The 27,918-nt window shown below is 41.9% G+C and overlaps 1 protein-coding gene across 2 annotated transcripts in view; it reads left to right on the forward strand.

Moving 5' to 3' along the window:
• The window catches only part of SOS2 (SOS Ras/Rho guanine nucleotide exchange factor 2), a 44,551-nt gene that overhangs the window by 7,481 nt on the left and 9,152 nt on the right, over positions 1 to 27,918 (forward strand). Inside the window, exons 2-13 of one of the 2 annotated variants that reach the window (XM_062495836.1) lie at positions 3,595 to 3,720; positions 4,750 to 4,881; positions 6,197 to 6,361; positions 7,008 to 7,211; positions 8,508 to 8,651; positions 12,748 to 12,858; positions 13,963 to 14,061; positions 17,783 to 17,910; positions 18,255 to 18,910; positions 21,871 to 21,952; positions 23,509 to 23,631; positions 26,829 to 26,932. In XM_062495836.1, coding sequence (XP_062351820.1) covers positions 3,595 to 3,720; positions 4,750 to 4,881; positions 6,197 to 6,361; positions 7,008 to 7,211; positions 8,508 to 8,651; positions 12,748 to 12,858; positions 13,963 to 14,061; positions 17,783 to 17,910; positions 18,255 to 18,910; positions 21,871 to 21,952; positions 23,509 to 23,631; positions 26,829 to 26,932 — 2,074 coding nt within the window. The remainder of the gene's footprint in view (positions 1 to 3,594; positions 3,721 to 4,749; positions 4,882 to 6,196; positions 6,362 to 7,007; positions 7,212 to 8,507; positions 8,652 to 12,747; positions 12,859 to 13,962; positions 14,062 to 17,782; positions 17,911 to 18,254; positions 18,911 to 21,870; positions 21,953 to 23,508; positions 23,632 to 26,828; positions 26,933 to 27,918) is intronic. The other variant, XM_062495837.1, reaches the window with a different exon arrangement.

Raw genomic sequence — 27,918 nt, forward strand, 5'->3', positions numbered from 1 at the left:
TCACTATCAAAAATAATCTATTAAGTAAAAATATATTTAGGTGTTGTAGCCAAGCTGTTGGTTTGTGTCAGAAAAGGCTAAAAAGAAGTTCCTTGCAGCTTTGACTCAATTTTTTTTCCCCCTCAGCTTTTTGTCATTTCAAATGGAACCCTTTGATAATTTCTTTTATGCTCTGAGTTCTGGATTTCCCCAAGTCTGAGATCCAGAATTCCTGAGCTTCAGGATTAACCCTGCCATTTATATTGGTTTAAAAAAAAAAGGTTTTAATACCATTTATCTCCATGAAAAGTTTTCATCCTCATCTTCTCTGAACAGACTCCTTGCTCTGAGGATTAATAATATCTCACTGAGAGGAAATTTTGAGGAGAAGCTTTTGAGGATTTTCATCAAATGCACATTGGAAGGGTGGAAGAATAGGGAAAAGTTGAGGAGCAAGAGAAGGAGCAGTTTAGGAATTTTAACATAAAAGAAAACTATGTCCCCCAGAAAGGCCTTAAGGCCAAGTTTAAATGCCACTCTTGCACCTTTATTTAATTTCTTTTAATTGAAACAGCTTGGACTAAACCTGTGTAAATGACACTGAATTAGTTACTTCTGCTAATCCTAATCTCTCTTTAATGACTTCAGACATTCTGCTGTTTCAGAGATAAAATAGTAAAAAAAAATCTGTTTTCTGTGCTCCTTTCTGCTCAGTTTCTTGCAGCAGAGCTCTGACTGCTCACCTTGTGGGTTTTTAAAGGGTATTTTGACCCTTAAAAGAAACAATTACCAAACAGAATTCAGCTGTGTAGCTCTGGTGTGTTTATTCCCTGCCAGTTTATGCAATTGTGCTGAGATATTTCAGTCTGAAGCAGAGATCAGTGAATGTCCCTTCTGTAACATCCCCAGTAATTCCTCCTGCTGGTTTCCATCCTTTGAGTGCTTTATCAGTCTCTCCTTGCTTTTGCAGTCCTCTCAGCCAGGATTTAGGAAGTACTGTCCAGAGTAAATGTTCTCTCCTTCATCCAGTGGCATCTGATTTGATGAGCTGGTGCACAGCTTTTATTACAGGATTTTTGTTTTGCTCTGAAAAACGCTGTCTTGATACAAAATTTTTTTTTTCTTCTCAGCATTTGTGTCAAAACAACTTCTCTAAAACCCAGGGAATGCAGAAGCACCTCTGGGACCTTCCAGGGTGCTGCAGGCAGTAAATCCTCTGGGGAGAGTTGTCTCAAACAAGAGATGTTGGGCTTTGTTGTTGGTTTTGCTCCTTTTAAAGGAAAATTGACTCCAGGACTTAGAGAGAGCCCCGGAGATGATTTGGGGCATGGAACAGTTGTGAGGAAAGGCTGGGAGCATTGGAGTTCTTCATCCTGAAAGAGAAGGATCCAGGGAGAGCTCAGAGCCCCTTCCAGAACCTAAAGGGGCTCCAGGAGAGCTGGAGAGGGACTGGGGACAAGGGATGGAGGGACAGGACACAGGGAATGGCTTCACATGGACAGAGGGCAGGGATGGGTGGGATATTGGGAATTCCTGGCTGTGAGGGTGGGGAAGGACTGGAATGGAATTGCCAGAGCAGCTGTGGCTGCCCCTGGATATCCCTGGCAGTGTCCGAGGCCAGGCTGGAGCAGCCTGGGACAGTGGGAGGTGTCCCTGCCGTGGCAGGGGTGGCACTGGATGATGTTAAAAGTCCCTTCCAAGCCAGGCTATTGCAGGATTCTGCGATTTGTGCTCCTGAAATGAAGCTGAGATTCCCTGTTGCTATTTAAGGAGGGCTCTGTGCTCTTCTGCTGCTCCTCAGGCATGCTGGACATCCATGTGCTCCCAAGGAAGTTTAGGAGAGTGTGGCATGAGCTGTTCAGCCCTGGGGATTGAAGTCGGGTACAAATAAAGTCATTTTTTTTGTGCAGTGAAGTCTAAAACGAGTGACTGGGGGGAGGAGAAGGGCTGCAGTGTGATCAGGAATGGGAGTTCCCATCTTCTCATCTTCCTCCTCTTCTTGCTGTTCCTGTCCTTGTCAGTTCTCTGGAGCATCATTAAGGGTTCACTGCAGGGACACAGAATTTCACTTTATTTCCTTGCTGGGTCCTGCTCTTGATGTGGTGGTGCTCTCCGAGGGGACACGTGGCAGGACCTTAACCCAGCACTTCCTGGTTTGCCATTGTTCTGTGAATTAAACTCTCATGTTCAGGAAGAACACCACATGCCCTGGCTATTGTTGAAAACCTGCTGTCTTAAGTAGGAGTTTTCAAGGAGTGGGTTTGGTTTTCTTGAGGATTCTGTTTTTTTTCAGGATCTTGTATCCGTGTCAGCTGGGAATCAGTTGTGTAAAGCACAGATTCATGTTGGAGGCACAGAAGGCAGAATTATGTTTGCAGGGCTATAAAATAACTTTATAACAGGAGACTCACAGAGGGCAGGGATGGATGGGATGTTGGGAATTGGGAATTCCTGGCTCTGACAGTGGGGAGGTTTTTCAGAGAAGCTGTGGCTGCCCCTGGATCCCTGGGAAGTGTCCAAGGCCACTGGACAGGACTTGGAGCACCCTGGGATAGTGGAAGGTTTCCCTGCCGTGGCAGGAGTGGAACAGGATGATCTTTTAAGGTCCTTTCAAACCCAGACTGTTTTGGGATTCTCCTTAATTTGGAGGAAGTCCTCAGAGCCCTCCCAGTTTTTGGGAACTGCTCCATGGGTTTTGGAAGGGGCTGTACCTGTATTTCAGAATTCAACCCAAAGATGTTTCTGTCCTGTGAATACCAATGTGAGTCTGTCACACGATGTTTTTGAGGTGATTTATATGGAGTTTGTCTGGGGAGAGGAGGGAATTTCCCTGGATTGTATTCCTTACCAATCTTTTGGCTATAGTTTGAGATCTAGTGAGTGCTTTCCTGCCTGAGAGGCTGCCAGGGAAAACTGAGTATGGAGACCAACCCCTAAGTGCTTTTTCTTTTTTTTTTTTTCCTCTTTTTAAGGTGAGGTGGTTTGATTGGGAGGATTTTTAGTGGAAAAAGAGCCCTGCTGACCCAGGATGAGTCAATTGTAGCCCTTTTCTGTGTGGGCACATGCTGAGATTGCCTCTTTGGGTTGTCTGGTCTAGTTTAACCTGCGAAACCAAAGCTGGGATTAATCTCCATGAAGTGAGATAAAAGGAATTATCCTGCTTTGCCTTGGACAGAGGTGGGAGTCAGCTTTTCCTTGCTTTTTCCTGGTGGCTCTGTGCTGCTCCTCTGTTCAGTCACCCAGGCAGGGTGAGCTGCTGCTGCAGGCAGTGATTCCATCAGTCACTGCAGTTACTCATTCAGGGCATGAGTAACTCAGAGGTACCCACAGGGATGGTTTCACTCCAGTGCTGCCAGAAATCTGCCTTGGCTTGACACTCCTTCCCATCATCATGGCAAAACACAAGGTTTGTAATTCCACAGAGGTGCCAACTTGGCAGGAATAGGAATTACCACCTTAACTGCGGAGGAAAACTTGGGAGAAATATTAAAAGTGTGTGAATTCACAGCACTGCAATCCAAAATTACCCTGCTTTTTGCTGAGATTCGTTTTTAGGCACAGCTTTCCATGGGAAAAAAAAAAAAAAGTTCTAATAGCTTGAATTCTTTTGGCCAGGTCCAGCAGCAGGTTCACCCCAACCTGTCAGCAAAGGAAGATTCCCTCTACTACATTGAGGAGCTGATCCTGCAGCTGCTGAACAAGCTGTGCATTGCCCAGCCAAGGACTGTGCAGGATGTGGAGGTAGGATGGAGCCTGGGAAAACAAGGCTTTGCCTCTGGAACTGCTGAAATTAATTGGGATATTTTGGGCAATGCGGGTTGGAAGCCCAGAGCTTCCTACCAGGACTTTGTGGCTGTCCCTGGATCCCTGAGGTGTCCATGGCCAGGCTGGAGCAGCCTGGGACAGTGGGAGGTGTCCCTGCCATGGCAGGGGTGGCACTGGATGGGATTTAAGTCCCTTCCAACCCAAACCAGTCTGGAATTCCATGATTTCAAGCTGAAGGATGGTTAAATGCCACCTTAACTCCATTTCTGGGAGGATCTCCTGGTTGGATCCTCAGGAAGGCTCATTTGGGGGCTGCTCTCCAGGAGGGAATGTCACCCTCTGTTATCCTGGGAGTTGGGCATTAAATGGTCACCTGCAAACATTTAAAAGCTGTCTCTAATAAAATCTGCCTCTCTGAAGACCTTGGGCCTCCTGTTAGGCCTTGGAATATGTGCAGAATCTTCTAATCAAAGGGACACAAACATTTCACCATTATTTTTTCCCAGCTCATCCTTCAGCTTTTCATTCCTGCCATAAACTCGATCTGATGTAGGGCAAACTACACTCTTTTCTCAAATAGGAACAAGATCAGCTTGGGTTGTTTTTTTGTAGGTTGTAAACTGTTTAGTACTTCCTGATGGTGTTTGTATTTTGGGCTCCTTGTCTCACAAAATCCCCAAATAAAAAGACCATCCATATCCAGCTCCCTACCATAGCAGGAACACCTTCCACTGGAAGTAGAGACTGAAACCTTCTTGCTGCTCTTGAAAAAAAATCTAATTTTAGGAGATTTGAAGGAGTTCTTGGTGCTTGGGGAAGGGAAGTTCTTCGGGATCGCTGAAAAGAAAGAAGCCAGTTTAGCTAAGGAGACAATTAGGAAAACGTGTTCCAAAGCCTGAGGAGGAGGAGAATTGTGTGTCCTGGAGGGGCAGGAATTGGCTGTGCTGTGTTTGATGTGCACGTGTGGTGGCTGTGGTTGGTGTCAGTGCTCTCTGTGTTGGGCAGGAGCGGGTTCAGAAGACGTTTCCTCACCCCATAGACAAGTGGGCGATCGCTGACGCTCAGTCTGCCATCGAGAAAAGGAAAAGGAGGAACCCCCTCCTGCTCCCTGTGGACAAAATCCATCCTTTACTCAAGGTACCTCTCACCTTTGCTGCCCCACAGCATGACCTTGAATGTATTTCTGTAATTTGTGTGAAATGAAAGAAGTTTCTCTTCTTGTAAAGAATCGCCATAAAGCTGAATTTACTGTAGTGTGTAATAAAAGTAAATCCTTAAATTCATCACGTTCAAGACATCAGTGTGTTAATCCATTACTCTACCTTGAAATAGGATTAATTAGTTTTTAACATAAACAAAGCTCAGATACTTTCCCTACTTTAGCAGCGCTGCTTTGATGCCTTTATTTATTTCAAAATGCTGCAGAAGTCAAAATAGAAGAAGAGGGAGCAAGTAGATCCTGTTCCTTTGTGTACTCTGAACCAAGATGTGTCAGTGTCCTTTCAGTCACTGCTGAATGTCAGGTTTAAAAGTCAAGAGATCTGCAGAGGTGTTTCCAGCTGCTGAGGAAACCTTATTAGAGCATGAGCAGAAATTAAAGCACTTTTTCAGCTCTTCTTGCTGTGTTCACATACACAACATCTCAATTCCTCCCAGCTGATGAGAGGGGAAGGGCTGTCAAGAGAGAAAACTGTTAATTAAGATCTTCCTAAATACCTAAACTGGTGTTCTTTGGTGAAATCTGCTCTAGAAGTGTGAAGACAGGCCAAGAATCTGATTTTTAGAGAATGCACCAGCACACAGTGAGAATAAATCTGCCTCATTCTAGTGCACAAAGTCACCTGCATTTACTGGCAGATAAAAGGCTGCATGGTGCAAGCTGTGCATGTCCCCAAGGATAATGTGCTTCATTCATCCTGGTTTTTGTCTGTTCAGACTTCCATTATTAAAATTCCATTGTTTTATGGAGTGTGGAGTGCTCGGTTGGCATTGCAGGGGGGGAAAAAAGAGATCATCTTTAAGGTCCCTTCCCGTGCAAACCATCCCATAATTCCTTGAAAGTGGAACCTGCTCTGTTCTCAAGAGTCCACAGTAGGGTCAGAGTCCTGCAATGAGCACAGACAGAAATTAAGATACAGGAGTAATTCCACTGAAGTGCCTTCCTTAAATGAATTCTATTTTTAGGACTGTCATTTTTCGAGGAGGGATATTTTCAAGTCCTGTAGCTTTTCCTCTGCAAAATACTGCAAAATAGCACACATATTTACAGGCATCTCCTTCCAGGCAGATGTTCCAATTTCCACTTGATGTACTCAGCCCTGGGTGTTCCATTACTGTAAATTATCACCACAGACAAAATCAGTTTTGAGTTGAAAATTCGGTGTGTTTATTGTCATTCTAGATGAATTTCTGGAATAAATACCATTTGTTTTCTCTTGTTCTCACTTTGCAGGAGGTCCTGGGCTACAAGGTGGATTACCATGTCTCTCTCTATATCGTGGCTGTCTTGGAATACATCTCAGCTGACATTTTAAAGCTGGCTGGAAATTATGTTTTCAATATCCGACACTTTGAGATCTCCCAGCAGGATATTAAAGTATCAATGTGTGCTGATAAGGTAAGGGGTTGGGATTAAAACAGTGTTTAGAGATGATGTGTGAAATTTGATTTAATCTGGAAGGTGTGTCCAGAGGAGCATCAGAAGGAGAGCCTGGTTTTACTCAAAGGCAAAGCTTCTCTCCTTGTTTGTGCCACATCTGTCACAGCAGAAATTTAAGTTAAGCCTGGGTCAGTTTGGGAGCAGCAGGAGCCTTTACAAGGATTGCAAGGACAGAAAATGATGTTGTCCTTTATTTCTCTGCTGTCACACCCACCTGATGTCACTTTGTCATGGCAGCTCTCCTTCATAACACAGAAAAGACCTTTAGTTTTGGTGCCCATTAAAATGAGAAACATTTTTATTCGGTTTTATCTTCAGCAGGAGGTTTTGTCCAAGGCTTATGCAAGATGCCTTGTTTTCCAAGTTGATTCTGCATGAATTGTAACTTGTTTTCTAGGTCGTGCTCACTTCCAAGAGGGAAAATGGCTTTGGCAACTGCTGCAGCCTCCTGCTGCCAAAATTGAAATATTACTCCCTTGTGAAAGCGAACACAGCAAGGATTGTATTAAAAACTCCAAGGATTTCTCTGAATACATTGAAATAGATGAGCTGGAGCCAAGTGTGAAAATCTGTCTGGGTGTAATTCTCTGGATTTCTTTGGCAGGTTTTGATGGATATGTTTGATCAGGATGAGATTGGGTTGGTTTCTCTGTGTGAGGACGAGCCCTCTTCTTCTGGGGAGCTCAACTACTACGACCTGGTGAGAAATGAGATTGCAGAAGAAAGGCAGTACCTGAGGGAGCTGAACCTGATCATCAAAGTATTTCGGGAAGCTTTTCTGTCCAACAGGAGACTCTTCACACCTCACGTGAGTCCTTTATTGATGAGCAATGCTAATTGCCCCATTAGCAGCCAGAACTCACCCATTTTGCATTAACTGTGTTGGAGGTGAAATCAAATTCGATTTATTGTCTGTCAGTGAGTAATGGGCTGTCTGTGGGTGAAATCCAGTGGGGGGAATTGCCATTAACAGCATGGGAGTGGAACTTAATGGACACAATTCCCTGTCAGATACCAGCAGTAGCTGGATTATTTTGGTCATTTTGGTAATAGCTTCACTTTTGCTTAACACAAAAATGAAGTCATCTACCTGCATGTGCAGTGAATGTTTGAACTGACATTTACAGCTTACCTCTTATCTGCAGAAATTCCAGTTAAAACAGCTCTTGGCTGTGGATTCTGTAACTGTGAAGGGAGTCACTGTTTGATAAACGATTGAAATATTTGATTGAAATTGTCTGTGTGGCAAATTCTGTTCTCAGGGTGGGTAAAGGAAGGATTGGTGGATCCTTCCTGTGGCACAGGAGAGCAGAACCTGAACTGGGATTTTTAGGTGATACCAGCAGGTTAAAAAGAGGCAGCAGGAGCCATTCCCATTCCAGCTGGGTGTGGAGATTCCTCAGGAGTTGATGGAATTGTGCAGATGTGGGGGCAGAATTCCAGTGAAGGTGATGGGAGGAGAAGGGAGCCATATTTGGGAGTTGAGGAATATTCTTTTGGGAATGGGTATGGGAAATTTCAGGATTTTGTGTTCCCACAAGAGGGTTGCCATGGTCTGGGCAGTGGCAGGAGGTCAGGGGGAGGTTGGGGCAGAGAAATTTCTGAGCAGGGAATTCAGAGGGATCAGAGGAGGAATCCAGGACACTGGAAGGGGCTCCCTCATTGAATGTGGAGAATTGAAAATCTACAGACAGAATTTGGGAAGGGAGCTGCCAGTTCCTGCTCCATTCCCAACTCTGCAGCTGTGGTTTAGAGGATCTGGGCTTGGAGCTGCTGTAAATTCCTTCTGTAAATCACCTCTCTCCTGCTGTGTTCTGTGGGACAAGAAGGAGCAGAGGGATCAGGGACAGCAGGAAAGGCCAGGAGTGCCTGTCCAGATCCCTGCCTGTCCTGGGAAGGATGCTGTGCAAATTGGGCAAGGCTGGATGTGCTCAGGGAAGCTTGGAGGACTGGAAGAGCACAGAATTTAACTTTTCCTTGCTTTTTTTTTTTTTTTTTTTGTTGGCTCCTCTCCACTTACCTTCTGGTTCAGACAAAACTCCAGTATTTACATGCTCCAAATAAATTATCCCAGGCAGGACTCAGCCATGTTTTGTGTTTGCAGGACATTGATGTGATATTCAGCAACATTTCAGACATCCATGAGCTGACAGTGAAGCTTTTGGGATTGATTGAGGACACTGTGGAAATGACAGATGAGAGCAGCCCTCACCCTCTGGCTGGCAGCTGCTTTGAGGACCTGGCAGAGGTTTGGTGTTTTATTGGGGTGGTTTGGGAGTTTTTTATGTTTATTTTTATTAAATGACTCCAACCAGAGTTTTAAATCAAATGCATTGTTTGACTTCTGGAATAGAAAATACCTGACTGGAGCAGGGACTCCAGGAAGGAATGAAGTATCAAAGCAGCAATTTATGGCTCAGGATTGTAGCAAAGGTGCTGTTGATACCCACTGAGCTCTAGAATAGATATTAAAGAGTAAGAATAAAGGAAAACACTGCACTGGCATTGGTGTGGCTCATACTGGAAGGTTATTAATTATTTTCTCAGTTTGTTTTGAATGGGCACTGAAATACTGGAAGGTTGTTTTTTGTTTTTTTTTTTTTTTTAATTCTGAAATACTCCATATTAAAACTATTATGAAATACAGAAGGGAGTCACAAAGCTGAAGTGGGATAGAGCTCAGTTTAGTCAGAATTCCTGAAAATAGGTGCAAAATGACTCTGGAATTCACCAGGGAGGTACACGGGAAAAAGCAGCATCTGAGGCAAGAGGACAGTTCAGCTTAGAATAAACCACACAGTTTGAATTGTCTGGGGAGAAACCTCTTGGAGTGGATGACCAAGCTAGGGATGGAAGTTTTGCAGTTGTTGGATGTGGTTTAAATGGAATCTGCTTTTCCTTGGGATGTGTATTAATCCCAGGTTTTGGCCCTACAACATGACAGCAATCATACAAACCACTATTAGAGAGAGAACCAATGAGTTGTTCTGACCTGACAGAATGCACCAGGAGAACCACGTGGTGAATGGAAAATTTTTGGTTTTATCTCAAAATTATGTTTATTAAAAAAAAAAATAAAACTTCCCTTTCGTTTTTCTGTATCTTCCATTTTTAAGGTCTGAGGATTGCATGAACACCCCAGTACCACCTGGGGAGTTATTTCATTTTAGTGGCTGTGAAAAACAGTGATTTTTGGGCACAGGTGCCACTCCTGTAGGAATAGACCATAAAGTTTTCTTGGCATTGCTGCAATAAACCACTCATGTAGGAAAGTCCAGTCGACCAAGTCTTAGCAGTTATTGAAGCATAATTGCTTTATAATGATAAGGAGAAGTGTTTGATCAATGGATTAAAGTAGTTATAATATTGAAACTGAAAAAATAAACCCCTTAAATCTGAAATAGTACAGCATTATCCTGGGGAAAAAAAAAATCTGATTTTATTGCAAAAGCTGCTCTGAGTCATCCTTTTCTTTAAAGGAAACAAATCTTTTTCAATGACTGAAAATCTCATCTGATTTTTCATTCACTGAAAAACTTGACGAGGAAATGAAGTCCAGATTGTTTTTGCAAGCTTTTTATGAAGATAATATATTTGAATTTATTAATTCAGTTAATATGGGGCAAGACCTGCTTAATAACTGAGCTGTTGATTTGATCATGTCACAGGGTGAGATCATCTTTCTATCAGTGTTTGCAAAAGGAATCATTAAAGAGAGATAGGAAAGTGAAGTGTTTATTTGCTCTGCTTATCTCACTGCCAGGGTTTTCATTTAATGTTTCCATTAAAAAGGTCCTTCAACTTCTTGGGAAGGATAATTAAAACCAAACAACCCTTGCAAGCTGGAATCTTCCTGCTTTGCCTGTTTTTTACTGCTTCAGGTCCCTGGAAGGTTTAAAAAACATAAATATTGTTGTGGTTTTGAGATCAGGAAGTGTGGGGGAAATAAAACATTAATTTTGTGTATGGGGAAAATAAAATATTTTTTGGTGGTGTGGAGGAAATTCAGAAACTGCCACCCAAAAGTGGGAGATGGTTCTGAGAGCCTCAGAACAGGGCAGAGGATTTCTGCTTCCTTTGAAGGGATCTTGACAAGGCAGCTGATAAAACAGTTGTCAGTGGATTGTAAATTTGTTTTCTGGTGTTTGTGTTTCCTTAAGAGGAATTTTAAGTATCCACAGAGGAGTAAAGGTGGGGAGCAGTGCACACACCAAGGGGGTGAGATGGGCAAACACCAATCCAGGGCCATATCCTGCACTGAGATAATTCATATGGATAATGTGTAATCATCAGGGTGAGGCTTCCACAGAATCCCAGCATGGATTGGCCTGGAAGGGACCTTAAATCCCCTCCAGTCCCATCCCTGTCATTGCAGGGACACCTCCCACTGTCCCAGGTGCTCCAAGCCCAATGTCCAACCTGGCCTTGGGCACTGCCAGGGATCCAGGGGCAGCCACAGCTGCTCTGGCAATTCTATTCCAGGGCCTTCCCACCCTCCCAGTCAGGAATTCCCAATAATCCCATCTATCCCTGCTCTCCTTCAGCCAAAAGCCATCAAATTCAGTATTCCAGAATGCCATGTTGCAGTCACTTTTGCAGCACTGCAAGCATAAAACCCTTTTAAAATAATAAATCTCTTGGGGAGGATCCCTAATGCAGTTCATTTTAATCTCATGTTCATAGAACAAGCCCAAAACATAAAAATACTGGTTGAAGTCTAAGTGGAAGAAACTAAAACCACTTATAAATGCAGTAAAAATGTAAAAAAATTCCAGTTGACAGCACAGAGTCAGGAAATACTGGCCTGGCTCCTGCAGTGGATTTGCACTGTGGGTCCCACTGTGACTTGAGACTTCCCCAGTGTTCAAACAAGCCTTTTGTGGGGTTGGTATTCCCAAATCCAGCAGCCTGGCAAGCACTGAGATGAGCAGAGGAATGTGCTGATCCCAGCAGTGACTCAGGAGTGAAGCAGCCCCAGGAGTCTGCAGGGACTGGGATCAGCCTGACAGGCCCTGGCACAGCCCTGCTGGGAGCCAGGAATGATCCCTGTGGGAGTTCCTGCACAGCCAGGAATGATCCCTGTGGGATTCCTGCACAGCCAGGAATGATTCCTGCAGAAATTCCTGTGCAGCCAGAAATGATCCCTGTAGGAATTCCTGCGCAGCCAGGAGTGATTCCTGCAGGAATTCCTGCACATCCAGAAATGATTCCTGCAGGAATTCCTGCACATCCAGGAATGATTCCTGTATGAATTCCTGCACAGCCAGAAATGATTCCTGTAGGAATTCCTGCACAGCCAGAAATGATTCCTGCAGGAATTCCTGCACATCCAGGAATGATTCCTGCAGGAATTCCTGCACATCCAGGAATGATTCCTGCAGGAATTCCTGCACAGCCAGAAATGATTCCTGCAGGAATTCCTGCACATCCAGGAATGATTCCTGCAGGAATTCCTGCACATCCAGGAATGATTCCTGCAGGAATTCCTGCACAGCCAGGAATGATTCCTGCAGGAATTCCTGCACAGCCAGGAGTGATTCCTGCAGGAATTCCTGCACATCCAGGAATGATTCCTGCAGGAATTCCTGCACAGCCAGGAATGATTCCTGCAGGAATTCCTGCACAGCCAGGAATGATTCCTGCAGGAATTCCTGCACATCCAGGAATGATTCCTGCAGGAATTCCTGCACAGCCAGGAATGATTCCTGCAGGAATTCCTGCACAGCCAGGAGTGATTCCTGCAGGAATTCCTGCACAGCCAGGAATGATTCCTGCAGGAATTCCTGCACAGCCAGAAATGATTCCTGCAGGAATTCCTGCACATCCAGGAATGATTCCTGCAGGAATTCCTGCACAGCCAGGTTTCCATCCCATCCTGCTGTAGCTGATCCTGTGGAATCACAGCTGGATACTCCAAACAGAACCATAATTTTTGCATCTAAATCCTTTATGTCACTTGACTTTCCCCTGAGACTGCTTGCTTTGTCCCAGATGAGATGTTTTTTCCTGGAAAGTGTCCCAAGTCTCCACATTGTCCATCTTTCTGGGCAAAGAGGAGGTAAAATTGCCATTCCATGTGAAATGGGATGAAAAGCAAAAACTTTTCTTGGTTCCCACTGCTTCAGTACAACAGAGTTTGTGTTGGCCGTAAAGATAGGAAGGTTGAGGGATGCCAAGAAAATTATGGGTATTTAAAAGCTGGAAGTGAAATAAGCTTGTGGTTTACTCAATATTTATTTTGCCAAATCAATATTTTCTTGGAAAGTTCCGTCAGCTTACTAAAGGAAATGGGACAGCAATAGCTTGGATCCTTCACTTCTGTGTATAATTCTGTTTTTATTTAGGAGCAGGCCTTTGATCCATATGAAACCTTGTCCCAGGATATTCTCTCTCCACAATTTCATGAGCATTTTAATAACTTAATGGCTAAACCTGCCGTGGCTCTCCACTTCCAGGTGAGTGCAAATGAGAAATACTGGATGGCTTTAGATCTCATATTTCAAGGGTTTGAATTCTGTCAGTAATTCTTTGTTTTTAACTAAGGAAGAAATCCTCGAGGTCCTGCCCTTTATTCAGTGTGAGATATTTTGACTTTGCCTCTTGCTGTAAAAACATGGCACAGCTCTGAGCCATCCACGAGTGTTTTGCAGGTTTTTTTTTCTCCTCACATCTTATATGAGAACAAAGGGTGAATTCTCACACTGCCACTTTTATTTTGCCTTTTAAAGCCAACCACAGGCACACAAACACCATATTTTCATTTCCTCCCATGCATATCCAAACCTCCTTCAGCACTGAGGCTGTGACTGGTGCTTTTTCTGGAATAATTCTTCAGCAATTTCTTAATCATTGCTGCCCAGCAGGATAATCTGTGATTCTTTGATTGTTTTATTACTTCCTTCTGCCTGTGTAGCTGATTTATTAATTAAAGATGCTGCTCAGGCTGAGCTGGTGTTCAGAAATGCTCTTAGAGAAGTTGCTGAGCAAGTGATGAGTCACTGGTGCTCCCAGTTCAGCCCAGTTTTGTGGTGCTGGGACATCTCTGCAGGATGAGATCCCTCTGAGCCCTTCCTTCAGGGAGAGTTTCCTCTCCAGCTCTGAGCCCTTGGTGAGCTGGAACATCTCACTCTTAAATTCTCCTTGGGGACTGAGTAAGGAATGCTCTTTGACTCCTTCACTACTAAATTTAAAGCTCAAAGCTGGAATTAAATTCTTTTATTCCAGGTTAAATTGATATTCAAGTCAGGTGTCAGTGAATTGGACCTCGTTTTTGACCCTGAGGTAATTCAGTTGCTCCTCAGCAGTTATTCCATGGAAGATGGCAGGAATTTCACCTTGGAAAAAAATCTCATGTTGCAACCTGAATTACTGCCTTAGTCAACTACTGGGAATGGAAAATATTTCTCATTTTTGAAGTGATAAACCTTTGATTCTCAGTTTCTGTTTTCAGTACCCAATGAGGCCTCCATATTTCTATGGGATATTGGACATAGTGGGAGCACAGTGAATATTCTGAGTATTTCAGTGTAAATAATCCTGGTTTTTTTTTTCCTTTCCAGTCCACAGCTGAAGGATTTAAGGAAGCTGTCCAGTATGTCCTGCCTCGCCTCATGCTGATCCCAGTTTATCACTGCTTGCACTACTTTGAGTTGCTGCAGGTAAATTGAGCCACGCTCTCATTTGTGACTGAAAAGAATTATTATTGTACAGAATCTGAACTTTAAAATAGGTGGTTGCATTTTCCTTACTCCCTTTGAAAATTAAAATTATTTGACACTGGTTACTTCATTTTTGAAAAGTAAAAACATATTTTAAAAAAATCTTAAAAAGCATCTGCTGCTTTCGTATAAACATTTGAACTACATTTTATTAAACAAATCTTTATTGAACTTGAGTTCTAATATAGTTAAAAATTTAGTACACAAATCTAACTTCTTCTCTCTGTGAGTTCCGAATTTTTTGTCCATTCAGAAAAAGCTAAGCAAGATTCAGTCAGAATTCTCAGTCTCAGGTCACACTTCAGCTGCAGTTTATTATTTCAGAATAATCCATTCTTAATATTCAACCATTTGTCCTGAGTCCTAACTGGAATTAGCTGAGGATAATGTAAAAAAGGTTCTGTTTGCCCTATTGTGTGGGGAGAGTTTGTCATGCTTTAAGGGTAAATTAATAATTAACTAACAGTGATTAACTTAAATTAAATGGGCAAAACACCCTGTGGCTACAGCTGACATTTAGAAATAGCTACAGAAATTATTCTTTGAGGTTCTCACTGTAAAATCTGATGCTGTACAGGTGAGTTATAGGGATTTCCTTTGTGTTTCAAAGGATTTACTTGTATGCAGGGGGAAAATAAAATTTATTTCTAATCCATCCTAAATATTTCTAGGACTTGTGTTAATACCAGGTCTGTAGTTAATATTTAGCACACTTTTTTTTTTTTAATTCTGCTTAATTTCACTTTTGTTTTCATTATGTCTGCTGTGATTTTTTGCATATCCTGGTTTAAATAAGTAAAAACAAAGGATGTTTTATTTTTGACCCATCTCCAATGAATGGATTGCCAATATTTTGCAGAAAGGTTTAAATCCCAGAATGGTTTGGGTTGGAAGAGACCTTAAAGATCATTTGGTTCCACCCCCTGCCATGGGCAGGGACAGCTTCCAATGCACCTAAATATGTGTGATTTCAGTAAATTTTCAACTTTCAAGCATTTCTAGTAATACTCAGTTTAGAAAACAGTGCAGAAAAGTTCTAAAAAAAAAAATCCCAACAACTTTTAATTTTCTACAACTTCGTCACAGGAGGGTTGAGCTCTGCTAGTGGAGGTTTATATTGGATATCAGAGAAAAATTCTTCATCAGAAGAGTGTCTTGGAACTTCCCTTTCCATAATCATCTCCTGCATGGGATAATTCTCTGGAACTTCTGAAAATCTTTCAGGTTGAGAAGGCAGAATTGGGGCAGTGATCCAGTGATTAATGGATAATTAATAAATGGATAATGAATTAAAAAGGAGAATTAATGACCCAGCGTGTCTTAGAGCTGGCAAAGTGCATCAGGATGAAATTTAAGGATGAAACCACGTGCTGCCACAGCTCTGAACCTCAGACTGGTTTTACAAATGTAAAATATGTTGTATTTTTCCCTTTTTAGGGGATTGCCCTATTGAGCAGAGTTATCCTATTTTTCATAACTGAAGCCTGGAAAAAATCATTTTGTCGTGTTTTTATTTATTTTAAAGGATGATACAGCAGGGTGCTGCATGAAAGATGATCATTTTAGCAGTGAAAAGATTTAAATTTGACCTTTATCCACAGTGTGTGAGATTTCTGAGTAAAATCTGACACTTGGCTGTCTCACAACCTTGTGAGCACGGAACAGAAATCTGAAATATCACCCTGTAGAAATGGTCAATCCAGAGTATTTTGTTGTCTTCCTATTAGTTACAGGTTTCAAATTTGCATTTCATGTTGTACTTTGTAAAAATCCTGAATATACAGCAGGGATTTTCAGAAAGCAGGGTGGTTTTGGGGATTAAAAAAACATTTATTCAACATCATTAATATATAACTTTAAAAACTGGTGGTACTGCTTCTCTGTTACCATTGCATTTGCCTCTAGGAATTATGGTTGAAGAAGAGCAAAATGAAAGCAAAAAAGCAACAAAACACTCATATTTTTACAGTTTCAGTAGGGAGAGAAGCTGAGATTAAGACTTACTCCTTGAAGAAGTTACCAAAAACCCCTTCTGAATTGGGAGGTGAATAAAATAATGATTTACTGAAACACAGACCTCAATACCTCAATACTTGGTGTGGGGTTTTTTTTGTTTGTTTGTTTGTTGTTTTTTTTTTTCCAAAGCAGCAATAATAAAATTAAAGTGTAAAAAACCTGAATTTTTTTTTCAAGCTGTAGAACTTTTCCTCCTTGGTGGAAAAAACCAAAAAAGAGCCTGAGCAAAGGGATCAAGGTCCTGCATGGAATCCTGAATCCTTCTTCTCACAGGCACAGGATTATCCCTGATTCCTGCTCATGACTCTTGTTCTCATCCAGCAACATCTGAAATGATCTCTCAGTCTCTTCTCCCACCTTTAGGATTCTGCATTTCACACCATTTCCATGTTCTTTGCATTTCTGGCTGCAATGAAATGTAGAATTTCCATGGGTAGACATCTGATTTTTTCCCTTCCCTGTACTGTTCCTCAGCTTCCCAGAAATTTTGAGCCACAAAATTCTTCCTTTCTTGAACATGGAGATTGTTTAGGCATGGAAAACTAAAAATTCAGTAATTTAAACAACATGGGAGTGGACCAATGTGGTCAAATCCTGTTTTCTCAATTACTTTTAGAAGAAGCTGAGGGATCCTTGCTGAGGGAACGTAGTGGGGAAAGGAAAAGAAGGATTCTGCCATGCCAGTGAGTGTAAGGAAGATTTCTCTTCAAGTCTGGAGGTAAAACAGAGATTATCCCATGGCAAGTTGTCATAATTTTGCCCACCAGTTTAATAGCTTGAATTTTCCTTCCAAAAATTCACAGAATCTCAGACTGGTTTGTGTTGGAAGGGACCTTAAAACCCACTTCATTCCAACCCCTGCCATGGGCAGTTCAGATGATCTTAGATGTGAAAAAGGTTAAAAAGAAAAAAAAAATCTCCATTTTTTTTAAGTTTTTTCATAGTTTTTTTTTAGGTACCACCTTAAGGAACCAAAAAAAGGAAGTTTTAGGTTTTGCTCAAAGCATGTTGCTACCAAGTGGATGGAGACTTTATGAAAATCTGTGGGATTTCTTAATTCAGGAAGTTTCTGCTGAGTGGTAAAGATGGGTTTAGTCTTTATACAAAGAAGAATTGTTTGTTTTCACTGTTTTTACATTTTCCTGTAGTAGCAGATCTTGAATTTAAGACTTGCTTTTACTGTTTGCTCTGTGCAAAATTAATATTTCTTCTTGAGTTTGCTGAAGGTGTCAGAATGAAAGATGATAACAAACAAAGAGAGTCTTGGTCCTTCTGTCTTAAATTTGGATTGTTGAGGTGGACTCATGAATTCCATAAACCAGCACTGAATCCTTGGCTATTTCAAACCTTCAAACCCTTGAATCAAACCAGTTAGAACAGGGTGTTACTGATGAGATAACAAGCAAAATAGCATTAAAGGGTGTAAAGAGTGATCTTTCTGAACTTGATGAGTATCCACTGATTTTTCCTGAACCTCTGACAAATATTTTTAGTTTTAAGTGGGGCTCTGTATAAAGTCACTGACTTGAAATCACCGATTTCACCGAGCGCTGCCGCTAACACCGCGCGAGGAGGTTCTTCTGTCTCCTTACCCTACCAGAAACTAATCGAATCCAAAAGAAAATAAATGTTTGTTCTGTCCCAGCAATTGCAGGAATGCAGTGAGGATGAAGAGGACAGGGAGTGCCTCAAACAAGCCATCACTGCCCTCCTGAACCTGCAGTGCAGCATGGAGCGCATTTACAGCAAGCACTCCCCGCGGCGCCGGCCTGGGTAAGCACCCCCAGAACCTCCCTGCCTTCCCCCAGCTGGCAGGGAGGGACATAAATCACCTTTTCCTGGGAGAAATCCTCTGTATTTCCTTTTCAAGGCATGTCTTGTAGCCAGTTTTCTTTGTAGATGGAGCAGCAGCCCAAAACCTTCACGCCTCTCTTGTAAGAATAATGCGAATATTTCACTCCTTCCCAGCCAAAGAGGTGCACGTGGCTTAGCTGGAACTTGATTTTGAGGGCAAAACAAATCACGATTTAAGCAATTCATTCCGTTGATTATTTTAGTCTTTCGGGATGGCAAATCTGGGACGTGCCCACTGTGACTTCTTCTGTTCTTCCTTCAAGGGAGCCGGTCTGTCGCTTCTATCGCCGGCAGATCCGAAGCAAACACTTGGCCATCAAGAAAATGAACGAGATCCAGAAAAACATCGACGGCTGGGAAGGCAAAGACATCGGCCAATGCTGCAACGAGTTCATCATGGAAGGAGGACTGACAAAAATCGGGGCCAAACACGAGCGCCACGTCTTCCTCTTCGACGGGCTGATGATCAGCTGCAAAACCAACCACGGGCAGTCGCGGCTGCCCGGCTACAGCAGCGCCGAGTACAGGCTCAAGGAGAAGATCGTCATGAGGAAAATGCAGGTGGTGGACAAGGAGGACACCGTGGAGTACAGGCACGCCTTCGAGCTGGTGTCCAAGGACGACAGCGGCGTCCTGTTCGCCGCCAGGTCGGCCGAGGAGAAGAGCGCGTGGATGGCGGCGTTGATCTCGCTGCAGTACCGCAGCACCCTGGACAGGATGCTGGACTCGGTGCTGCTGCAGGAGGAGAACGAGCAGCCCCTCAGGCTGCCCAGCCCCAGCGTTTATCGCTTCGTGGTGGAGGACTCCGAGGATAACATTGTTTTTGAGGATAATCTGCAGAGCGGGAACGGCATTCCCATCATCAAAGGCGGCACGGTGGTGAAGCTCATCGAGAGGTTGACCTACCATATGTACGCAGGTAGGGTGAGGTTGGGTTTTGTTCTTGGTGCTTGCTTTTGGTCTTGGATTTTTCTTCTTTTCTTCTCGTTCATGGCTGAGTGGCTTTGGATTAATTGGGACTTGGGAGAGGGCCGACAGTAAAATTGTGAATTGTAATTCAAAATCGTAATTGAATTGTGATCGAAAATCTACAGCGGTAAAATGGTGAATCGCGACTCAAAATCGTAATTCAAAATTGCAGCTGAAAATTTACAGCAGTAAAACTGTGAGTTGCAATTCGAAATGGTAATTGGAATGTGACTGCAAATTTACAGCAGTGAAAATGTGAGCTGCAGTTCAAAACTGTAATTGAATTGTAAATCCATTTATGACACTAAAATTGTGAGTTGCAATTCAAAACCATAACTGAACTGTGATTCAAAATTTACAGCAGTAAAAGTGTGAGTTGCAATTCGAAATAGTAATTGAGCTGTGATTGAAAATTTACAGCAGTAAAATTGTAAATTGTAATTCAAATTTATAATTTAGTTGTGATTGAAAATTTACAGCAGTAAAATTGTAAATTGTAATTCAAATTTATAATTTAATTGTGATTGAAAATTTACAGCAGTAAAATTGTAAATTGTAATTCAAATTTATAATTTGTGATTGAAAATTTACAGCAGTAAAATTGTAAATTGTAATTCAAATTTATAATTTAATTGTGATTGAAAATTTACAGCAGTAAAATTGTGAGTTGCAATTTGAAATCATAATTGAACTGTGATTGCAAATTTACAGCAATAAAATTGTGAGTTACAATTCAGAATTGCAATTCACAATTTTACTGTCGTCAATTTTCAGTTCAAATTTTAATTGAAATTGAATTCAAAATTCAAAATTGGAATTCAGTTCAAAATTGTAATTGAATTGTAGTTGCAAATTGATGACAGTAAAATTGTGAATTGCAATTGACAATCAATATTCACAATTGTAACTGAAAATTTACAGCAGTAAAATTGTTGAATTGTAATTCACAATTTCATATTCCCAAGCAACTGCTATTCATAAAGAATAAAGCCATGAAAAAAATAGATTTTTTCCCTCTTGTAAGAAAAATCCTTATAACCTAACAAAAAAAGACTCCTCTCCCTAAAGTGAACTAAAAAAAAATTCTTAAGTTAATGTAATTTAAAATTAATTATAAGTTACATTAATAATAATAAAGTTAATAATAATAATTATATGTTAATTATAAGTTAAAATTATTCTTGCGTTCATAACTGTTTCTGTTAAAAATAATAAGTCAAAATTAATTATAAGTTAATAATAATAAAATAGGTTAATAATAAAAAATTATAAGTTAAGAATAAGTTAAAATTATTCTTAAGTTAATAACTAAAATATTTCTGTGTATTTTTTGTTTAAAACAGTGTACCAAAAAAAAGTAGTCTAAAAGTTTATTCTAAATTTATGATTCCTCTGTGTTATTAATAAAAATTTTCTTTACACCCTTTAAGTTTTATACCCTCATTTTACTCCTAATCCTATCCCACAACAAAAATTAAAAAGAATATTAAAAATTCTTTAAAAATATTAAAAAGACCAGATTGAAACCACTCCAGGGAGGAAGTTAATCCTTTTATCTTTAGTTTGCTGAGCTTTTTTCTGCTTGTAATGAAATGGAAAGTAAGATATGCAGGGAGTAAAAATATGTTGTTAAATCACTTTGCAGGCAAAGCTGTAAGAAAATTTTGGGTTGCAAACCTTTCATCCCCTAAAAAAAAAAAATAAATAAAAATTTTGTTTCATGTTTTCTCATGGCCAAAGCAATGGAGGTGTTACAGGCTGAGGTTCTGTCAAGGAAGAAAACAAGGTTATAATTATTTTATTTACAGTATTTTTAATATTTATTTTATTTACAGTATTTTTTTATTTTATTTACAGTATTATCTTTATTTACGGTATTTTTATATTTATTTTCTCTACAGTATTTATTATCTTTATTTTATTTACAGTATTTATCATCTTTATTTTCTTTACAGTATTTATTTTCTTTACAGTATTTTTATATTTATTTTCTTTACAGTATTTATCATCTTTATTTTCTTTACAGTATTTATTTTCTTTACAGTATTTTTATATTTATTTTCTTTACAGTATTTATTATCTGTATTTTCTTTACAGTATTTATTTTCTTTACAGTATTTATCATATTTATTTTCTTTACAGTAATTTTATATTTATTTTCTTTACAGTATTTATCATCTTTATTTTCTTTACAGTATTTATTTTCTTTACAGTATTTTTATATTTATTTTATTTACAGTATTTATCATCTTTATTTTCTTTACAGTATTTATTATCTGTATTTTCTTTACAGTATTTATTTTCTTTACAGTGTTTTTACATTTAATTTCTTTACAGTATTTATCATCTGTATTTTCTTTACAGTATTTATTTATTTATTTTATTTTCTTTACAGTATTTATTTTCTTTACAGTGTTTTTCTATTTATTACATTCAGCCTGCCCACTGTGAGCAGTGTCTGGTTTGAAGTGGATGCAGCTCACAATCAGCATTTTTCAGCCTTTCACTGGCTGAGAGCACAGAAGTGAAAGCTTCAAGGAGTTCATGAAGTGCTGATGCTGAGGAAGAAGTTGGGTCTCAGTTGTGGGGTGCGAGGGGAAGCTGCTGCTGCTGCTGCTGGCACTTTTTAAATTTGTGTTAAAGTTGCCCAGGAGCAGAGGTGCTCGGGGAGGGCTGAGACACGGCTTGTAAGAGAACATTGCATGTGCAGTGCTCTGCTTTTCAGGGAAATGCACGACTGAGGGAAGGTCTCCCAAGCACTGTCGTTTCTGGTGGTTTTCCAATACCGTGCCTGCCTTACAACCTCATTGTCTTTTCTCCACATGAAATTATTTCTTTGTATTTTATTTCTGATATTTTTGCGACCGGATAAAAACCCACTGCTGCCATTTCCTTGTTGCATCCTCACAGATCCCAATTTCGTTCGGACTTTCCTGACCACCTACCGCTCCTTCTGCAAGCCCCAGGAGCTGCTGAGTTTGCTGGTAGAGAGGTGAGCAGTGATCCTCCTTTCTGGAGGCACCAAAGAGGTTTAGAATCACAGAATAGAATCCCAGAATGGTTTCAAGAAAGGACCTTAAATCCCACCCCTGCCATGGCAGGGACACCTCCCACTGTCCCAGGTGCTCCAACCCCAATGTCCAGCCTGGCCTTGGGCACTGCCAGGGATTCAGGGGCAGCCACAGCTGCTCTGGCAATTCTGTGCCAGGGTCTCCCGACCCTCCAAGCCAAGAATTTATTCCCTAAATCCCATCTAGCCCTCCTCCTTGTCAATTTGAATCCTTTCCCCTTGTCCTGTCAGTCCAGTTCCTGATGAGTTTGGTGTATTCAGAATCACAGAACATCCCAAGAAAATGGACCCACAAAGATCAGAGATTCCAACTGCCCCTTTTCCTGCTTGGGATCCCAGTGTCAAGTTGCAGTGTTATAGTGAAGTTTGTAAACCAGTAACTTTAAAATAATGATCCAGGTTTTCAGTGCAAACTTCCTTTTGCCAGTTTAAATGAGATATCTGAATGAGGTTTCTGAGCTGGAGCACCTGGTGTGCCTGGGCTGTGGGTGGTGGTGTTGGGAACTGCTAAACTGGCTCATGAAAGAGTTGAGTGCAGCCAAATCTCAATGGAAATAAGGACAGGAATGTTGCAGGCACTTTGTTTGATGGCACAGAATTAAGGCAAACAAGCATTTTAATGCAGTATGTTAAAGCTGCTCTTAAGCTCTCATCTAATCTTCCCTTAATCAAGCCAGCAGATCCTTAAAAACCTTCTGTCCCAGTCTAGACATGGTGTGATGAGCAGAGAAGCAGAGAATTAGCAGGGTGTGGAGCTGGGGAGGAGGGAATTCCAGGCAAACTGGTTGCAAGAGGAGCACCTGATTCTCCTGACACTGAATTTATATAAACACATTTCTGTAAATGTTGGATCCCAGAAACCTGGGATTTTTGAGCTTTCTGTGCTTTCTGGCACTGACCCCCAGGAGAACACGGCTTTTGACCTGAGGCCTTGGAGAAGGCTTCCAAATTTGGGTGATGGAGTTAAAATCACAGGGGTGCAGTTAAATAGAAGTGTGTGATTTCACACGGTGAAGTGTTTGGAATTTGGGGTTTTTATAATGCAGTAATAGGTGTGGGACAGGATGGAGGATTTGGGGTGGTGTCTCTTTTGGTGTTCATCTTCCTTCTTCTTCATGGTTTCAGGCAGTGGTTTCTGGTTTCTGGTTGGTCACTCAGTGTCACACTGAGGGTCATGGAATTTAGTTATTGGGTTAAAAGGATAATTAATAGAGGTGTTAATTCTCTATTGCACTGTTTAGCTTTAAGAGACCTTGTAGCAGCTGGATCTGTCTTCATTTTACTCACTTCTAGCAGGTAGCTAGAAGTGCTGCTGAACTTCTGTACTTTAGATAAGATTTAATGTACAACCAAACCTGAACACGAGAAAATTCATTTCCTTCGTGTATTTCGTGGTGCAGAACTCCCGCCGCTGTTAGATGTGAAGTGCAGCTTCTACAGGGAGGGTTTGTGTTCTGTGTTTTTGTGTTTCCCCCCAGGTTTGAGATCCCTGAGCCCGAGCCCACGGAGGCAGACAGGCTGGCCATGGAGAAGGGAGAGCAGCCCATCAGCGCCGACCTGAAACGCTTCCGCAAGGAATACGTGCAGCCCGTGCAGCTCAGGTGTGTGTGGGTGTGAGTGTGTGTCTGTGTGGGTGTGAGAGAGTGTGAGTGTGTGTGAGAGAGACTGTGTGTGTGTGAGTGAGTGTGAGAGTGTGTGTGTGAGTGTGTGAGAGTGTGAGTGTGTGTGTTTGTGCCCTCTGTGTGTGTTTGTGCCCTCTGTGTGTGTTTGTGCTCTCTGTGTGTGTTTGTGCCCTCTGTGTGTGTTTGTGCCCTCTGTGTGTTTGTGCCCTCTGTGTGTGTTTGTGCCCTCTATGTGTTTGTGCCCTCTGTGTGTGTTTGTGCCCTCTGTGTGTTTGTGTCCTCTATGTGTTTGTGCCCTCTGTGTGTGTTTGTGCCCTCTGTGTGTGTTTGTGCCCTCTATGTGTTTGTGCCCTCTATGTGTTTGTGCCCTCTGTGTTTGTGCTCTCTGTGTGTGTTTGTGCCCTCTATGTGTTTGTGCCCTCTATGTGTTTGTGCCCTCTGTGTGTTTGTGCCCTCTGTGTGTTTGTGCTCTCTGTGTGTGTTTGTGCCCTCTGTGTGTGTTTGTGCCCTCTGTGTGTGTTTGTGCCCTCTGTGTGTTTGTGCCCTCTGTGTGTTTGTGCTCTCTGTGTGTTTGTGCCCTCTGTGTGTTTGTGCTCTCTGTGTGTGTTTGTGCCCTCTGTGTGTGTTTGTGCCCTCTGTGTGTGTTTGTGCTCTCTATGTTTGTGCCCTCTGTGTGTGTTTGTGCCCTCTGTGTGTGTTTGTGCTCTCTGTGTGTGTTTGTGCCCTCTGTGTGTGTTTGTGCCCTCTGTGTGTTTGTGCTCTCTGTGTGTTTGTGCTCTCTATGTTTGTGCCCTCTGTGTGTGTTTGTGCCCTCTGTGTGTTTGTGCCCTCTGTGTGTTTGTGCTCTGTGTGTGTGTTTGTGCTCTGTGTGTTTGTGCCCTCTGTGTGTTTGTACCCTCTGTGTGTATTTGTGCTCTCTGTGTGTGTTTGTGCTCTCTATGTTTGTGCCCTCTGTGTGTGTTTGTGCCCTCTGTGTGCCCTCAGCCTGCCCTGGCACTGCCAGGCTGCCATGCACTGCTTGCACACAGCTCCTGCACACACTCCTCTCTGGGGACTTCAGCCATGTCTGCCAGCAGTCCAGTGTCCCCAGTGGTTCCTGATGAGTGCCAGGGACTGCTGGAGCTGGCCCAGCTGGGATCCCCCCCCACGGGCACGGCTCCTGTGGGTGAGGGATGTGCAGCTCAGAGCAGGGCTGAGCTCCCCTCAATGCATTCCTTGTTCCCAGGCCCTGTGAAGATAATTCCTCTGTTCCCAGTTTTCCAGCCCTGCTGGTGTTTCACTCCCTTTCCCAGCCCCGTGGATGTGTTTGCTCACGGACAGTGAGACTCTTGTCTGTGCTGCACGTTGCAGTGGGCTGCAGGGAATCTTCAAGGACTTGCTGACCCAGCTAATTTGGGGAACAATTAAGCATTTCTAGCATGAATAAGAGTAATTGTTGCCCTGATTAGGGATCGAGACAGGAGGAGACACAGGTCACAACCAGTGCTTGCTTGAGCAACTTTTATTCATTACACTGATGAGTAACATCAAGATGTTCCTATTAATATTAACATTAATATTACTATCAATATTCTACTAATAGTAATTAGTACTATTAATTACACACACAGACCCCTCAGTTACTCTGCTACCACACATTCATTTTGGAGAGCAACAGCAGCTGACTCAAAGGCTCACATTGACATGCCAGTGCCTCCAAGGTGTTCAGAAAGTCACTCAGGGGTCCCATTCATATCAGACACCCGTGTGCATATGTATATAAAAGATTAAAAAGATAAATATGTGGGTAACCCTGTAGTTTTCCTTGACATGGAGCTGCCACCACCTTCTTGAATGTGATCCAAGTCACACAATCTCAGTGTAACCTTGATACTCCTGTGTGCTGCTGGCCTTGGGCAGCTTCTCAGGCCCTTGGTGTTCCCACTTTATCAGCTCCTGTGGGTTCAGCAGGGCCAGAAGTCTCCACAGTTATCAGTTCCTAGAAGAGGAAGAGACTGGAGACTGGAGTTCAGAGACTGGAATTTGGGAAGAAGGTGGAGAATTGAAGGTGTTTATCCCTTCCTTCCCTGCTTCCCTCCACTCTCCATCTTGTAGAAAATGCTGTGGGTGCAGTGCCCAGGCATGGAAGGGGCTTGGGCACCAATAAATGCATGTGAGGTGATGGGAAGGAGGAGGTTCTGAGCTGGAAGTGCTGTCAGCAGATTCAGGCACTCTCTGGCTTTCCCAGTGTTCTCACCTCGGGATCTCAGGGGCAGAGATGGATTAGATAAGTTCCTGTTACAGGAAACTTGGATCAAAACTTTGCCTCTTGGAAGGTGTCATTGATTTCCAGCCTGAATGATCTGTTTGGGCAGAAATTATTTTAGGGGATAAACCTTATTTTCTACCTTGCACACTGAAGAGGAGAGCTAAGGAATTTTCCATGTGTCCATGTGGATGTTCATTTGTCTTCAAGGTAGGGTTGGTTTTTGCTCAGGTGATAAATTGCACCTGGATAAATCAAAGCTCAGCTTGTTTATGTGAAGAAGAGACAAACCAGTTTTTTATTCTGATTTGTCCTGAGTGCAGAAGGCTGAAAAGCAGCTGGAGTTCACTTTTAAAAACTGATTTATTAGTGATTTCTTTAAGAAATAGTAGAGAAAAATCAAGAGGAAGTTTAGGGTTATCCTCAAAGGATGTACTGTATCTAATCAGGCCTTTTGGGTCATTAAAAATTGTATAGGGCAGTAGCAACAGCTTTGAAGCTGAAATTTGTGTGTAGGAAAGAAAGAATGACAAATTTGCTTCTTAACAAGTGGGAGATCCTAATTAGCTTTTTCATTAAAAAAACAAACCAAGAAAAAAAGGGAAATACAAGGAAAATTAGAAATAACAATTTTAAATGATTTTGCTAAGTGTTTTCCTCTTCTGAAACATCTCAACACTGGCATTTTTATATTAGATTTTAAAATAGCACCAAGCTGTATTTCTGCTACAACTATTCTTTAAAACCCATAAATTAGGTTTTAAACACCTGCCAAGGTCAGTCTTTGCTGTGCTCCTTTGCCCATGTGTATTTTGAGAGTCACCAACTACATGACTCTAACTTGAGTTTAGTAGGATTGGGGTTCATTTATATGGGATAATCTATGGAAATCCTTAAAAAGAAACTTAATCTTTTTTTCCTCTTTCCTCAGAATATTGAATGTTTTCCGGCACTGGGTCGAGCACCATTTTTATGATTTTGAGAGGGATCTGGAGCTGCTGGAGAGGCTGGAGACCTTCATTTCCAGTGTCAGAGGTGCAGTAAGGAGGGTCCTGTTCCCTTCCAACATTTTGGTACAACTTCCCAATCTGATCCTGATGGGTTTTAGGCCTGAGAATACCTTTACACACATGAGTAATTTTAATGCCTTTAATTGAGCTGTTTATGAGGCTTCCCTTTACATGAGGAAGCTTTGGCCTGGAGCCTAAACAGCTCCTAAAAATGATTTCAAGCATCAGGGTAATAATACTTGAAATTTATTTCCTTCTGGACAGTATGGTCATCCTTGCCTGACTCTGTAATTCAGAGTCACCTTCCCCTTCTCCATAGAGAATGCCTTCCTTTTTGCTTACTGAGATTTTTTCCATCCTGATTTTTCCCATTTATATAAAATTCCAACTGAAAATCATTGTCCTTTTAGAAGAGGATATTGGGCCCATTTGATATCTCTTCTTTATGAACTAGATTTTTTTGGCAGCCTCTGTGGAGGGCAGCAGTTGTTGGCATGTTTAATCCTTATCCTGGCAATTCCAGGTTTTCATTTTCAGAGTGCCAGGCCTTACATTGGGCAATGTAATTCTGAGACAATTAAAGACCCTGGAGACAGTCTCACTTTTTTCCACACCAAAACTGTCAGAGGATGTGGTTAAATAGAACTGGTTTCACATGTGTTTATTTGTCAGCTGATACAGGTGCAAGAACCCATAAGAAAAAAAATAGTACAAACCTGATTAATTTACGTACAGAAATGCAGAATTCTGAGTGTACATTCAAATGTTGGGCGGAGTTGGTATCACTAATTTACCAAAAGCCCTTTAAAATCATGGATTCCCAGAATGGTTTGAGTTGAAGGGAGCTTAAAGCCCACCCAGTCCCATCCCTGCCATGTCAGGGACACCTTCCACTGTCCCAGGCTGCTCCAAGTCCCAGTGTCCAGCCTGGCCTTGAGCACTTCCAGGGATGCAGGGGCAGCCACAGCTGCTCTGGGAAACCTCCCCACCCCCCCAGCCAGGAGTTCCCAA

The sequence above is a fragment of the Cinclus cinclus genome, chromosome 6 (genome assembly GCF_963662255.1).
Source record: "Cinclus cinclus chromosome 6, bCinCin1.1, whole genome shotgun sequence".
Classification (NCBI taxonomy): Eukaryota; Metazoa; Chordata; class Aves; order Passeriformes; family Cinclidae; genus Cinclus; species Cinclus cinclus.